The sequence below is a fragment of the Denticeps clupeoides genome, unplaced genomic scaffold, assembly GCF_900700375.1.
Source record: "Denticeps clupeoides unplaced genomic scaffold, fDenClu1.1, whole genome shotgun sequence".
Taxonomy (NCBI): Eukaryota; Metazoa; Chordata; class Actinopteri; order Clupeiformes; family Denticipitidae; genus Denticeps; species Denticeps clupeoides.
This window is the reverse complement of record NW_021629785.1, coordinates 1-16,101: the sequence shown is the minus strand read 5'-3', so window position 1 is coordinate 16,101 and position 16,101 is coordinate 1. Positions and strand designations below refer to the sequence as shown.

At 41.0% G+C, this 16,101-nt stretch overlaps 1 protein-coding gene across 1 annotated transcript; it reads right to left on the bottom strand.

Moving 5' to 3' along the window:
* On the bottom strand, window positions 1-3,121 carry LOC114774283 (speckle-type POZ protein A-like). Its single transcript, XM_028966219.1, has 10 exons — window positions 3,019-3,121; window positions 2,308-2,518; window positions 2,026-2,144; window positions 1,786-1,929; window positions 1,527-1,654; window positions 1,110-1,272; window positions 909-964; window positions 680-802; window positions 370-515; window positions 1-260 (listed from the first exon to the last, which is right to left on the bottom strand). Exons 4-10 carry the CDS (start codon window positions 1,907-1,909, stop codon window positions 128-130), a joined length of 873 nt encoding a protein of 290 aa, XP_028822052.1. The 5' UTR covers window positions 1,910-1,929; window positions 2,026-2,144; window positions 2,308-2,518; window positions 3,019-3,121; the 3' UTR covers window positions 1-127.
* Window positions 3,122-16,101: the final 12,980 nt, after the last annotated feature.

The following is a 16,101-nucleotide window of genomic DNA, read 5'->3' as shown; positions in this document are numbered from 1 at the left end:
CTCTATAAATATCTACTCTACTGAACAGAAAATCATAAGACATACTTTAACTGATCATCTGGTTCTAAAACCTTACAGCATCTACATTTTTTACAAGTAAGTACACTGTGGTAAGAAATTAAAGAAGTTAAAAAAGCCTCTGGCGTTTAACTGGCGGTTCGCTGGCCTCAGCCAGGGAACTATACAAATCCACTATAAGGTTTGGATGGTCTTGCGTCAGGATCATCCACCCGTTGGTCTTCATAACCGCTTCAGCATTACTACAACAAAAGACATAAATAATGAATTTAGATTTGGATAAATAATTATTCTACTAGAGTACATGCTGTGGAGATTTGAGATCAGGATGTAGATGGAATTGTCATTTACAAGTTGATGAAGGTGAGGGCATCTTGTTTCAAGTGCCGCCGGGCTCGGTAGAGGTCGCCCAGAATCAGGTTCTCTGCAGCACTGGCTACGTCGAGTCTGCTGCAAAGTGCATCCTCACAGATGAGCTTTAGATGATCCAAGCAGTGCTGAGGGGAAGAAAGAGAGAGAGTTACACATAGTGCTATAACCTGGAGATGTGCTCTGTGTGCGCTGATAGTGAGGGGTTAAGAGTGAGTCTGAGAAAGTTATAGTAATCAATAATAGAAACCATCATCTCTTTGTTTTGAAGGTGGATGTGTGCACGAGCTACCATGTCTGCTGCAGCAATGAGCTTTGAGGCCATCTGGTGAACGTTGGGAGATGTTCCGGTGTAGATATACGTAATCATCTCCTCCAAGATGTCGGCCTCCATATCCTTGATGTCCACGCGGCCCTAGAGGGGAAAGCATAACTTAAAAACACTGCTGTAATAAACTGTAAGAGAAAAAGTGGTGTTTAGACTGATCAGCTGAGATATATGGGAAAGACGATTGACTCACCGTTTGGTTCTCTTTCGTGTTATTCATAAACATGCTATGAAAGACGGGACAGCGGGCTGATAAGAGACACAGAAAGAGAGGAGTCAGTATTAGATCAATTTCTGCCTAGAAGTATACTAATTGTCAATATTCTAGCAAATACACTGTGAGTCTCTGTGTTTTTTCTTCTATTAATATATTTTCACGTGGCGACTGTGTTACCTGCTAGGATGGCTTTGTGGGCCTTAAACTCTTGACCAGCCACAGACAGGATGCAGTCAGAATGCAACGATGTGTCCCACAGCTCTCGAAGCTCCTCTGCCATGTTGGGTTCCTGCTTCTTCACCTGTGGCGTGGAGGCGTCCGGATCAATCTCCACTGTAAACTGCAACAATCCAACTCAGCAGTTAGTACAGTCCAGCTACAGAAACTGACACTTAAACACACACAAGCTGAGGATATAATAAAAATGTCTGCAATTAGATTTATACAAACTAACAGAATCCCGCTGATGTTTTAGAAAGACACAGCAGCTTCAGACAATCACGGTGCAACAGTTCATCTTTACATCGACCAGACAGATCATGTTTACTGACACCAGTCACATGGGAAACCAATGTGGCAGCCAATGAGACTTACTTCACAGGTGAGGGTGAGCGTGTCATCCTTTAAGAACCCCAAGTCGTCATCCAGGATGTCACTCCTGTGTACGAAGTCTGGGAATCCTAGCTTGTCGTTCTCATACATCCTGGTGTCGTACTGATTTACTGTAACACAGCAACACACAGACAGGTCATCTCAGCGCTGCAGTCCAGCATTAAAATAATATACAATCATCTGTGTTTACAGATCGTTTTATCAGAAAATAGTTTGTCTTAAACAAACAAGGTAAACTTACCCAAGGAAAATTCCTCCTGTCCCTCGGCATTGAGCATGGCTAGTTTACAACTAACCCGCACACCTCTGTCTGACCAGAACAAGATAGAATGACAGGTAGCTCTCGTAGTCAGGCTCCATGCCATTGGGGAACAACTGCAGACACCTGAGAATGCAGAGAGGAAGGAAGGAGTGAGAAAATGATCAGCTCCCAGAAAAACGAATGAAGAACTTCAAATGAAGAACTAAGACCAACACCTACCATTGCAGATCTCCACTGGGGTTGGAAATTGTGGAGCTCATGATGGGGACACCATTCACATCGTCAGCAAAGCTGAAGCTGCTGATGGTCCAGACGTATGAATATTTGTCCACTTGGCGCTGAGAGGGCAAATTGTATATATTTTGTCATTCGTTTGCACATTTATTTAACAAATCAAGCAGCAGATCTCAACACAGTTCACTGCAACAACAGAGAGGGAGTGAGCAATGCATTCTAAAATATACAGACAATTATGTATTTGCCTCACAGATGTGCACATACCTGAGTGTGGTCGTAGCTGAGGGCCATTTTGAGGATCTAATGAATCCTTCAGTGGTCCCTCTCAGGTCTCTCCCTCGCTGGGATCTCTCCGTGGAAGCTGTTGCTGGAATCTCTCTCAGGTCTCTCCCTCGCTGGAATCTCTCTCTGTAGAATCTCTTGCAGGAATCACTGTTCAGGAATCTCTGAAGAATAGTCTCTGATCACTAATAATCTGCAATGATGGAGAAAATGACATTGACAAAACACACTCATAGAAATACAGGCTGTGATGGTGTAACTTGAGGGGACACTGAAAACATCTATTCGCTGTATCTACACTTGTTTGTTCATTTTTACACACTCTACAGAGTTTTGAAACGTGAATGTGAAACGTGAAGATGAGCAGACCTCTGGGTTTTGAGCACAATAAACATTCGTCTCGCGTCCTTTGAAGCACCTCTTACAACTAAATCGCGCTAAACTCAAATCGCTCACAGGTTGATATTTATTTGGCTTCGAGTCTCTCTGCAAGTTAATGGCAGTTGTTTCAATAAATAAAACTTCCAAAACACGAGCCCTGCCGATCAAGTGAAAATTATGCTCGTTCTGATGCTTTTATCGTCGATAGTTTTTGCTCTCAAAACACAAAGAGGTGACTTGGGAAGTAGAGCGAGTTTACAGGCTAGCCAGCCCGCTAATGCTAATACCATCTCAAATTTTGTTGGTACTCACCAAAAGTGCTGCCGCTCAGTGCTGTTTTATGTTGAAACTGAGTAGAATTCACATGATTTGTGTTTATAAAACGCGGTTACTATGACAACGACTCTATACGTCCTTCACAACAAAACAACCTGTAATTGTATTTTATTATATATAAAGGAGATCAAGATAAAACTAAAAGTTCTCATGTTGATCATATACTGTCAAAGAAAACAAAAGCCATATTTTAGGATGAGGGGTTGACATTTTTATAAAAATGAAGCTCAAGCACAAGGCGTTGTAACAAATTGACGGTTGCCAGATTGTAGTGAATAACTTTTTTTATTTTATTTGCGTCACATTTGTTCACATACGTCTGCACATCCTGAAATTAAAGTGCAGAATCTTTATTGTGTTGTTTATTTTGGTTGAATAGTGACATTGGTGCCCGTAAAATGTAATTAAACATCCCGGAAACTAGAGCAAACACGCAAGAACTGGCAACCCAGATTGTAGCGTGCACCCTGACTGTCTTTGTAGTTTTTGTTTTGCTCAAATTCTCTTTTTGATTGCACTTTTGAACCGGACCCAATAAAAATGTTGCACTGGAGTTCTCCTTTCGGCAGTGGTCAGTCTTTTTTACTTCACAATGAGGATCAGAGAGGGTTTTCCTCACCAGACTGAAGTAATGGCACTGAAAATATATCAGTTGTAGAGCTGATATTATAATAGTAACCCTATACGAATATTACTGGTCAGGTAAAAAGGAGGTGAACATGAAGCAGGATCAGGCAAGGAAAAGGCTGGCAGAAACCAGGGACAAAATCTCATGATGAGCAGACGCCAAACAAAATGTGCTTGTTTTCATAATGTTTTTTTGTTGCTGACATTGTGTCAAGAAGTTAACTTTACTACCATCTGTTCATGAATAATAGTATTGAAGGCGCTATGAGTAGAAGCTGGACGTTCTGTTCAATATGAGGGTGTGCAGGGTGCGTTCCCTGAAGTTGAGATGGCACCCAGAGGCAAGCAGGTGAGGTAAAGTTGGAAATCACACCCTCTGTAGATCTGTTAGAACCTGGTCATTCAGTGCTGGTGCTGAAGCTGGTGCCTTTGAGATGGTTTTAACCTCATAGCGTGCATAGATTAGATGAAGATCATCTGGAAGCAAGGGGTCAGAATGCTGCATCCTGCAGTGGGGCGGTTTTTCATAAGCGATGCAGTGCCATCAACACCCGCGACAACAGTCTTTGTGCATACTGTCTCTTTGCATCCTTAATTCCCAAATGAAGACAGCTCCTCACCACTGCATAGGCTGCAGAGTCCCCAGATGTGAATGCAGCATCCCGTGTAGTGAACGTACGTCCCCTGCCAGTCCAGGCATCTGAGTCAAATGCATTTTGAAGGTGTTTAAGTGTTTAACTGTTTCATACTCAATACGCTTGTTTATTTAGTTGATGACTGTGTCTGTGTAATCTGTGTGGATTTTGATCTGCAAACACTGTCAGTGTTGCTGAACATATGGTTGCAGACTTAGATTCTGTTGCTTTTTGCCCACAAGAGGGCAGTTGAAGATCAAAAAACATATCCACATTTCATTAACACTCAACATTAATAAAATTAAGCTCACATGGGTCAACCATCTGAGATTTTAAGATAAAGATGCCAGATTTTAGGGACACTCCTTGTTGGGATTATTATTATTAATAAAATGATCACACAAACCAAGTGAGCTCCTTCTTCATCAGCTTTGCGCAAAGGGGAGAGAGAGACCTCAGTTTCCTACACAGTTCTCTCTTTCTCTCTCCACGTCTGCTCAGCTTCTTTTATTTGAGTACACGTACATGAGTACAGGAATCCACTCAGTACATGCAATCTAAAATAAGTGGTCACAGAGAGGGTCTTAAAGCAGTGTTTCAATCTCAGACCCAAACATCATTATCTTGAACACTATCCAGAACTGACTAGGTGTTTTGGACCTCTTGTTCACCTATGGACCATGACGTTTGAGGGAAAGCATCATTTCAAAAGGGTGATACAAAGTATTTAAAAAATGTTTTGAAAAGTCTAATATCTGTTTTTCAGACCCCACGTACAGCCTCAAATGTCCCCTCTGTTCATGTTGCAATCCTTCCTCAAAACTTTATTTATCATTGACTTTTTGGAGTTAACTGAACTTATTTACAGTGGTCAGAATAGTGAGATTCTGCAGGAGTTAGAAGCTTATCTGTCTGGCTTGTCTGCAGCAGATCGCATGCATGTTATTGGGCTAATTCAGTCACATGCTGCTTTGTTCTCTGACACCCCTGTAGGTACGTCTCTCATGTAACATGATGTTGACGTTGATGGTCATGCTCCCATCAGGCAGCACCCGTATCGGCTGAATCCAACAAAACTGTAAGATGGTACATCGCAGGAACATGATGTTTCTGTGCTTTTGTTTTGCATGGAGATTCAACACCTCCGTTTTCCATATCTTTGTCAAATGGCAAGAGGTGTGAAATGCCTGCCACAGGTTCTTGTGATACCCCGCCCTGCCTTTGTCTGCCCCAAACGGGAGACCACGGGGGGCAGGACTAGACAGAAACAACACATTCTGATTGGTCGGTGACAACTTCCTGTGGGCCAAATGTATAAAGGATTGTTCACTTGTGGTCAGGGACTTTCTTTATCTTTTCTATTGGAAGCTGAGGGAAATTTTCCCATCAGTAACTGAGTCTTTCCTATTTCACCTATTTTCTCATGGCTTCTCTCTCTTTCTCTCTCTCTCTCCCTTTACTCTTTCGTTCATCTTGGCTTTCTCTGTAATATTGGTACCTTTTTACATACAATATTCACATGTAAGTGCAATAATAATTTACTGGTGTTAATAAATTAGAAACTGCTCATCCTTTTAACCTCTATTGTGCCATGCCTCTTTCTGCCAGGTAACATCAAGTTGGAGTGGTTTGAATACAGTGCTTTTGTAAGTAGAGAGAGAGAGTTTTTTTACTCCACTCTCCCCAGTTTTTACAAAGCGAACAGTGATGCAGTCTGAGGTGAACTTGTTGGAGAACAAGCTGGCTGTGTAGAGTTAGTGGCTGTGGAGTAGTCCGTGCCTACTGGTCCCTAAGCCTGACAAGACATTTTGGTTCCGTACTGATTACAGAAAGGTTAATGCGGTAACTAAGCCAGATTCATTTCCATGAGGAAGAAGGGAATAGGGTGGAAATACACAAGACAGATGCCCTGTTTGCAGTAGCCATAGACTCTGTGCTTCTTCGTGGCCTGACTGCTTTGTTTGTCTTTGTGTCGAGATTTAATTGTATGTCTTTCTGTTTATTAAAAATTGGTACCGTTTCTCTCCCTCTTTCCTTGTTGTTTACGTTCCTGTCCTAAACCAGGACGTAACAGACCAGAGAATTGTGTTTCTCATATTCTGAGCGCCCTCCAGGTGCCTTTGGTCAAACTCCAGGCGGGCTGCCATGTGCCTTTTACTAAGGAGTGGTTTAGTAGGCCATTATTATTTTGTGTTCACTGGGACCTTAAAGTAAGTGGTACCCTGTATGACATTGTAGTCTCCCTAGTGTCTTATGTTGTAAACTTTTAGTCCAAAAATAACTGATCTCCAAGACATTTTTGAGACAATGAATCACACAGTCCAGAAAAAGGGAATAAAAGGTTTTTATTTCTATTAATGTAAATTTACAATAAGGTATACTGTAATAAACTAACATTTAAAACAGGGTATGTTCAAGTGTACTGTAATGGTGTGTGTGTATTAATAAAATAAATGACAATAATATTAAAATGAATGAATGAATAAAATAAAACAGTGGTGGAGTGGTTAGTAAGATGGAAAGCAGGATCTGATGTCCTGTGTGGTAAAGACTTGCCACGGTGTCGCCCCGGACCAACATCTTGGCCACTCCACCACCCCCCACTCTGGGGACAAAGTTTTGTCTGTTTTTTTACACAACACCATGGCCAGTCTAGTGTAGACTGGATGTTTGTGTGTTCAGGATAGGTGTTGTAAAATGTTGTGTGTGTAAATTATGTAATAAATGACCAAATAAAATAAAAAACACATAAACAAAATCAACACAAATAATCAAATAAACAAAATAAATAAACAAAGAGACAAAGTAACAGTACATTAATAAATTAATAGACAGATACACAGACGCATAGACAGACAGACAGACAGATAGTGCTAGAGTGGTTAGTAAGAAGGAGAGCAGGATTTGATCTCCTGCGTGGTAATAAAGACTTGCCACGGTGTCGCCCCGGACCAACGTCTTGGCCACTCCACCACCCCCCGCTCTGGGGACAAAGTTTTCTCTGTTTTTTACACAACACCGTGGCCAGCCTAGTGTGAGACTGGATGTTGGTGCTCAGGATAAGTGTAGTAAAATTTAAATCGTGTATGTAATGGTGTAATTACTAAACAAATTAAAATATAATAAAAAATAAACAAAGAAACAAATGAAGCAGTTGAATCTTTCTGGTTCCTTTGGTCCTTTGGATCAGGGTTTTCCTGTGTGGGAACAAATGGATTCCTAACATAAAATAGGTTTCTACCCGGCCTAAAAATACTGTTTTTAATAATATTTTTAATGGTGTTTTTTAAATGACTTATAACTAATAAAGCACATTGGTTTCCTACTCCATTTTTCCAAACAAATGCATACTAATAGAATAACTGTTGGAATAGAATTAGCAGAAAAGCAGAACTTCTTTACCTGCTTTGTCAGGTACAATAAGATCCAGTCCATCTGCTGTGGGGTGTCCTGGATGAGTCCATACAGCATACTGATGAGTTTGATCCATCCATCCATCCATCCATCCATCCAGCTGGCTGTCCTGGTCCTAAAATATACAAATGTACATTTGACTACAATAACATCTCTACTCTATAAATATCTACTCTACTGAACAGAAAATCATAAGACATACCTTTAACTGATCATCTGGTTCTAAACCTTACAGCATCTACATTTTTTTACAAGTAAGTACACTGTGGTAAGAAATTAAAGAAGTTAAAAAAGCCTCTGGCGTTTAACTGGCGGTTCGCTGGCCTCAGCCAGGGAACTATACAAATCCACTATAAGGTTTGGATGGTCTTGCGTCAGGATCATCCACCCGTTGGTCTTCATAACCGCTTCAGCATTACTACAACAAAAGACATAAATAATGAATTAGATTTGGATAAATAATTATTCTACTAGAGTACATGCTGTGGAGATTTGAGATCAGGATGTAGATGGAATTGTCATTTACAGTTGATGAAGGTGAGGGCATCTTGTTTCAAGTGCCCGGGCTCGGTAGAGGTCGCCCAGAATCAGGTTCTCTGCAGCACTGGCTACGTCGAGTCTGCTGCAAAGTGCATCCTCACAGATGAGCTTTAGATGATCCAAGCAGTGCTGAGGGGAAGAAAGAGAGAGAGTTACACATAGTGCTATAACCTGGAGATGTGCTCTGTGTGCGCTGATAGTGAGGGGTTAAGAGTGAGTCTGAGAAAGTTATAGTAATCAATAATAGAACCATCATCTCTTGTTTTGAAGGTGGATGTGTGCACGAGCTACCATGTCTGCTGCAGCAATGAGCTTTGAGGCCATCTGGTGAACGTTGGGAGATGTTCCGGTGTAGATATACGTAATCATCTCCTCCAAGATGTCGGCCTCCATATCCTTGATGTCCACGCGCCCTAGAGGGGAAAGCATAACTTAAAAACACTGCTGTAATAAACTGTAAGAGAAAAAGTGGTGTTTAGACTGATCAGCTGAGATATATGGGAAAGACGATTGACTCACCGTTTGGTTCTCTTTCGTGTTATTCATAAACATGCTATGAAAGACGGGACAGCGGGCTGATAAGAGACACAGAAAGAGAGGAGTCAGTATTAGATCAATTTCTGCCTAGAAGTATACTAATTGTCAATATTCTAGCAAATACACTGTGAGTCTCTGTGTTTTTTTCTTCTATTAATATATTTTCACGTGGCGACTGTGTTACCTGCTAGGATGGCTTTGTGGGCCTTAAACTCTTGACCAGCACAGACAGGATGCAGTCAGAATGCAACGATTGTGTCCCACAGCTCTCGAAGCTCCTCTGCCATGTTGGGTTCCTGCTTCTTCACCTGTGGCGTGGAGGCGTCCGGATCAATCTCCACTGTAAACTGCAACAATCCAACTCAGCAGTTAGTACAGTCCAGCTACAGAAACTGACACTTAAACACACACAAGCTGAGGATATAATAAAAATGTCTGCAATTAGATTTATACAAACTAACAGAATCCCGCTGATGTTTTAGAAAGACACAGCAGCTTCAGACAATCACGGTTTGCAACAGTTCATCTTACATCGACAGACAGATCATGTTTACTGACACCAGTCACATGGGAAACCAATGTGGCAGCCACTGAGACTTACTTCACAGGTGAGGGTGAGCGTGTCATCCTTTAAGAACCCCAAGTCGTCATCCAGGATGTCACTCTGTGTACGAAGTCTGGGAATCCTAGCTTGTCGTTCTCATACATCCTGGTGTCGTACTGATTTACTGTAACACAGCAACACACAGACAGGTCATCTCAGCGCTGCAGTCCAGCATTAAAATAATATACAATCATCTGTGTTTACAGATCGTTTTTATCAGAAAATAGTTTGTCTTAAACAAACAAGGTAAACTTACCCAAGGAAAATTTCTCCTGTCCCTCGGCATTGAGCATGGCTAGTTTACAACTAACCCGCAACACCTCTGTCTGACCAGAACAAGATAGAATGACAGGTAGCTCTCGTTAGTCAGGCTCCATGCCATTGGGGAACAACTGCAGACACCTGAGAATGCAGAGAGGAGGAAGGAGTGAGAAAATGATCAGCTCCCAGAAAAACGAATGAAGAACTTCAAATGAAGAACTAAGACCAACACCTACCATTGCAGATCTCCACTGGGGTTGGAAATTGTGGAGCTCATGATGGGGACACCATTCACATCGTCAGCAAAGCTGAAGCTGCTGATGGTCCAGACGTATGAATATTTGTCCACTTGGCGCTGAGAGGGCAAATTGTATATATTTTGTCATTCGTTTGCACATTTATTTAACAAATCAAGCAGCAGATCTCAACACAGTTCACTGCAACAACAGAGAGGGAGTGAGCAATGCATTCTAAAATATACAGACAGTTATGTATTTGCCTCACAGATGTGCACATACCTGAGTGTGGTCGTAGCTGAGGGCCATTTTGAGGATCTAATGAATCCTTCAGTGGTCCCTCTGGGTCTCTGTTGCTGGAATCTCTCTCAGGTCTCTCCCTCGCTGGAATCTCTCTCTGTAGAATCTCTTGCAGGAATCACTGTTCAGGAATCTCTGAAGAATAGTCTCTGATCACTAATAATCTGCAATGATGGAGAAAATGACATTGACAAAACACACTCATAGAAATACAGGCTGTGATGGTGTAACTTGAGGGGACACTGAAAACATCTATTCGCTGTATCTACACTTGTTTGTTCATTTTTACACACTCTACAGAGTTTTGAAACGTGAATGTGAAACGTGAAGATGAGCAGACCTCTGGGTTTTGAGCACAATAAACATTCGTCTCGCGTCCTTTGAAGCACCTCTTACAACTAAATCGCGCTAAACTCAAATCGCTCACAGGTTGATATTTATTTGGCTTCGAGTCTCTCTGCAAGTTAATGGCAGTTGTTTCAATAAATAAAACTTCCAAAACACGAGCCCTGCCGATCAAGTGAAAATTATGCTCGTTCTGATGCTTTTATCGTCGATAGTTTTGCTCTCAAAACACAAAGAGGTGACTTGGGAAGTAGAGCGAGTTTACAGGCTAGCCAGCCCGCTAATGCTAATACCATCTCAAATTTTGTTGGTACTCACCAAAAGTGCTGCCGCTCAGTGCTGTTTTATGTTGAAACTGAGTAGAATTCACATGATTTGTGTTTATAAAACGCGGTTACTATGACAACGACTCTATACGTCCTTCACAACAAAACAACCTGTAATTGTATTATATTATATATAAAGGAGAACAAGATAAAACTAAAAGTTCTCATGTTGATCATATACTGTCAAGAAAACAAAAGCCATATTTTAGGATGAGGGGTTGACATTTTTATAAAAATGAAGCTCAAGCACAAGGCGTTGTAACAAATTGACGGTTGCCAGATTGTAGTGAATAACTTTTTTTTTTTTTTTATTTGCGTCACATTTGTTCACATACGTCTGCACATCCTGAAAATTAAAGTGCAGAATCTTTATTGTGTTGTTTATTTTGGTTGAATAGTGACATTGGTGCCCGTAAAATGTATTTAAACATCCCGGAAACTAGAGCAAACACGCAAGAACTGGCAACCCAGATTGTAGCGTGCACCCTGACTGTCTTTGTAGTTTTTGTTTTGCTCGAATTCTCTTTTTGATGGCACTTTTGAACCGGACCCAATAAAAATGTTGCACTGGAGTCTCCTTTCGGCAGTGGTCAGTCTTTTTTACTTCACAATGAGGATCAGAGAGGGTTTTCCTCACCAGACTGAAGTAATGGCACTGAAAATATATCAGTTGTAGAGCTGATATTATAATAGTAACCCTATACTAATATTACTGGTCAGGTAAAAAGGAGGTGAACATGAAGCAGGATCAGGCAAGGAAAAGGCTGGCAGAAACCAGGGACAAAATCTCATGATGAGCAGACGCCAAACAAAATGTGCTTGTTTTCATAATGTTTTTTTGTTGCTGACATTGTGTCAAGAAGTTAACTTTACTACCATCTGTTCATGAATAATAGTATTGAAGGCGCTATGAGTAGAAGCTGGACGTTCTGTTCAATATGAGGGTGTGCAGGGTGCGTTCCCTGAAGTTGAGATGGCACCCAGAGGCAAGCAGGTGAGGTAAAGTTGGAAATCACACCCTCTGTAGATCTGTTAGAACCTGGTCATTCAGTGCTGGTGCTGAAGCTGGTGCCTTTGAGATGGTTTTAACCTCATAGCGTGCATAGATTAGATGAAGATCATCTGGAAGCAAGGGGTCAGAATGCTGCATCCGCAGTGGGGGCGATTTTTCATAAGCGATGCAGTGCCATCAACACCCGCGACAACAGTCTTTGTGCATACTGTCTCTTTGCATCCTTAATTCCCAAATGAAGACAGCTCCTCACCACTGCATAGGCTGCAGAGTCCCCAGATGTGAATGCAGCATCCCGTGTAGTGAACGTACGTCCCCTGCCAGTCCAGGCATCTGAGTCAAATGCATTTTGAAGGTGTTTAAGTGTTTAACTGTTTCATACTCAATACGCTTGTTTATTTAGTTGATGACTGTGTCTGTGTAATCTGTGTGGATTTTGATCTGCAAACACTGTCAGTGTTGCTGAACATATGGTTGCAGACTTAGATTCTGTTGCTTTTTGCCACAAGAGGGCAGTTGAAGATCAAAAAACATATCCACATTTCATTAACACTCAACATAAAATTAAGCTCACATGGGTCAACCATCTGAGATTTTAAGATAAAAGATGCCAGATTTAGGGACACTCCTTGTTGGGATTATTATTATTAATAAAATGATCACACAAACCAAGTGAGCTCCTTCTTCATCAGCTTTGCGCAAAGGGGAGAGAGAGACCTCAGTTTCCTGCACAGTTCTCTCTTCTCTCTCCACGTCTGCTCAGCTTCTTTTATTTGAGTACACGTACATGAGTACAGGAATCCACTCAGTACATGCAATCTAAAATAAGTGGTCACAGAGAGGGTCTTAAAGCAGTGTTTCAATCTCAGACCCAAACATCATTATGTTGAACACTATCCAGAACTGACTAGGTGTTTTGGACCTCTTGTTCACCTATGGACCATGACGTTTGAGGGAAAGCATCATTTCAAAAGGGTGATACAAAGTATTTAAAAAATGTTTTGAAAAGTCTAATATCTGTTTTTCAGACCCCACGTACAGCCTCAAAGTCCCCTCTGTTCATGTTGCAATCCTTCCTCAAAACTTTATTTATCATGACTTTTTGGAGTTAACTGAACTTATTTACAGTGGTCAGAATAGTGAGATTCTGCAGGAGTTAGAAGCTTATCTGTCTGGCTTGTCTGCAGCAGATCGCATGCATGTTATTGGGCTAATTCAGTCACATGCTGCTTTGTTCTCTGACACCCCTGTAGGTACGTCTCTCATGTAACATGATGTTGACGTTGATGGTCATGCTCCCATCAGGCAGCACCCGTATCGGCTGAATCCAACAAAACTGTAAGATGGTACATCGCAGGAACATGATGTTTCTGTGCTTTTGTTTTGCATGGAGATTCAACACCTCCGTTTTCCATATCTTTGTCAAATGGCAAGAGGTGTGAAATGCCTGCCACAGGTTCTTGTGATACCCCGCCCTGCCTTTGTCTGCCCCAAACGGGAGACCACGGGGGGCAGGACTAGACAGAAACAACACATTCTGATTGGTCGGTGACAACTTCCTGTGGGCCAAATGTATAAAGGATTGTTCACTTGTGGTCAGGGACTTTCTTTATCTTTTCTATTGGAAGCTGAGGGAAATTTTCCCATCAGTAACTGAGTCTTTCCTATTTCACCTATTTTTCTCATGGCTTCTCTCTCTTTCTCTCTCTCTCTCCTTTACTCTTTCGTTTCATCTTGGCTTTCTCTGTAATATTGGTACCTTTTTACATACAATATTCACATGTAAGTGCAATAATAATTTACTGGTGTTAATAAATTAGAAACTGCTCATCCTTTTAACCTCTATTGTGCCATGCCTCTTTCTGCCAGGTAACATCAAGTTGGAGTGGTTTGAATACAGTGCTTTTGTAAGTAGAGAGAGAGAGTTTTTTTACTCCACTCTCCCCAGTTTTTACAAAGCGAACAGTGATGCAGTCTGAGGTGAACTTGTTGGAGAACAAGCTGGCTGTGTAGAGTTAGTGGCTGTGGAGTAGTCCGTGCCTACTGGTCCCTAAGCCTGACAAGACATTTTGGTTCCGTACTGATTACAGAAAGGTTAATGCGGTAACTAAGCCAGATTCATTTCCATGAGGAAGAAGGAATAGGGTGGAAATACACAAGACAGATGCCCTGTTTGCAGTAGCCATCGACTCTGTGCTCTTATCGTGGCCTGACTGCTTTGTTTGTCTTTGTGTCGAGATTTAATTGTATGTCTTTCTGTTTATTAAAAATTGGTACCGTTTCTCTCCCTCTTTCCTTGTTGTTTACGTTCCTGTCCTAAACCAGGACGTAACAGACCAGAGAATTGTGTTTCTCATATTCTGAGCGCCCTCCAGGTGCCTTTGGTCAAACTCCAGGCGGGCTGCCATGTGCTTTTTTACTAAGGAGTGGTTTAGTAGGCCATTATTATTTTGTGTTCACTGGGACCTTAAAGTAAGTGGTACCCTGTATGACATTGTAGTCTCCCTAGTGTCTTATGTTGTAAACTTTTAGTCCAAAAATAACTGATCTCCAAGACATTTTTGAGAGAATGAATCACACAGTCCAGAAAAAGGGAATAAAAAGGTTTTTATTTCTATTAATGTAAATTTACAATAAGGTATACTGTAATAAACTAACATTTAAAACAGGGTATGTTCAAGTGTTGTAATGGTGTGTGTGTATTAATAAAATAAATGACAATAATATTAAAATGAATGAAAATAAAATAAAACAGTGGTGGAGTGGTTAGTAAGATGGAAAGCAGGATCTGATGTCCTGTGTGGTAAAGACTTGCCACGGTGTCGCCCGGACCAACATCTTGGCCACTCCACCACCCCCCACTCTGGGGACAAAGTTTTGTCTGTTTTTTTACACAACACCGTGGCCAGTCTAGTGTTAGACTGGATGTTTGTGTGTTCAGGATAGGTGTTGAAAATGTTGTGTGTAAATTATGTAATAAATGACCAAATAAAATAAAAAAACACATAAACAAAATCAACACAAATAATCAAATAAACAAAAATAAATAAACAAAGAGACAACAGTAAATTAATAGACAGATACATAGACGCATAGACAGACAGACAGACAGATAGTGCTAGAGTGGTTAGTAAGAAGGAGAGCAGGATTTGATCTCCTGCGTGGTAAAGACTTGCCACGGTGTCGCCCCGGACCAACGTTTGGCCACTCCACCACCACCCAATCTGGGGACAAAGTTTTCTCTGTTTTTACACAACACCGTGGCCAGCCTAGTGTGAGACTGGATGTTGGTGCTCGGATAAGTGTAGTAAAATTTAAATCGTGTATGTAATGTGTAATTTAAATGTAATTAACATAAATATTAATTAAAAATAACAAAAAGGACCGCTAAAAATACTGTTTTTAATAATATTTAAAAATATTTTTAATGGTGTTTTTTAAATGACTTATAACTAATAAAGCACATTGGTTTCCTACTCCATTTTTCCAAACAAATGCATACTAATAGAATAACTGTTGGAATAGAATTAGCAGAAAAGCAGAACTTCTTTACCTGGTTTGTCAGGTACAATAAGATCCAGTCCATCTGCTGTGGGGTGTCCTGGATGAGTCCATACAGCATACTGATGAGTTTGATCCATCCATCCAGCTGGCTGTCCTGGTCCTAAAATATACAAATGTACATTTGACTACAATAACATCTTACTCTATAAATATCTACTCTACTGAACAGAAAATCATAAGACATACTTTAACTGATCATCTGGTTCTAAAACCTTACAGCATCTACATTTTTTACAAGTAAGTACACTGTGGTAAGAAATTAAAGAAGTTAAAAAAGCCTCTGGCGTTTAACTGGCGGTTCGCTGGCCTCAGCCAGGGAAACTATACAAATCCACTATAAGGTTTGGATGGTCTTGCGTCAGGATCATCCACCCGTTGGTCTTCATAACCGCTTCAGCATTACTACAAACAAAAGACATAAATAATGAATTTAGATTTGGAAATAATTATTCTACTAGAGTACATGCTGTGGAGATTTGAGATCAGGATGTAGATGGAATTGTCATTTACAAGTTGATGAAGGTGAGGGCATCTTGTTTCAAGTGCCGGGCTCGGTAGAGGTCGCCCAGAATCAGGTTCTCTGCAGCACTGGCTACGTCGAGTCTGCTGCAAAGTGCATCCTCACAGATGAGCTTAGATGATCCAAGCAGTGCTGAGG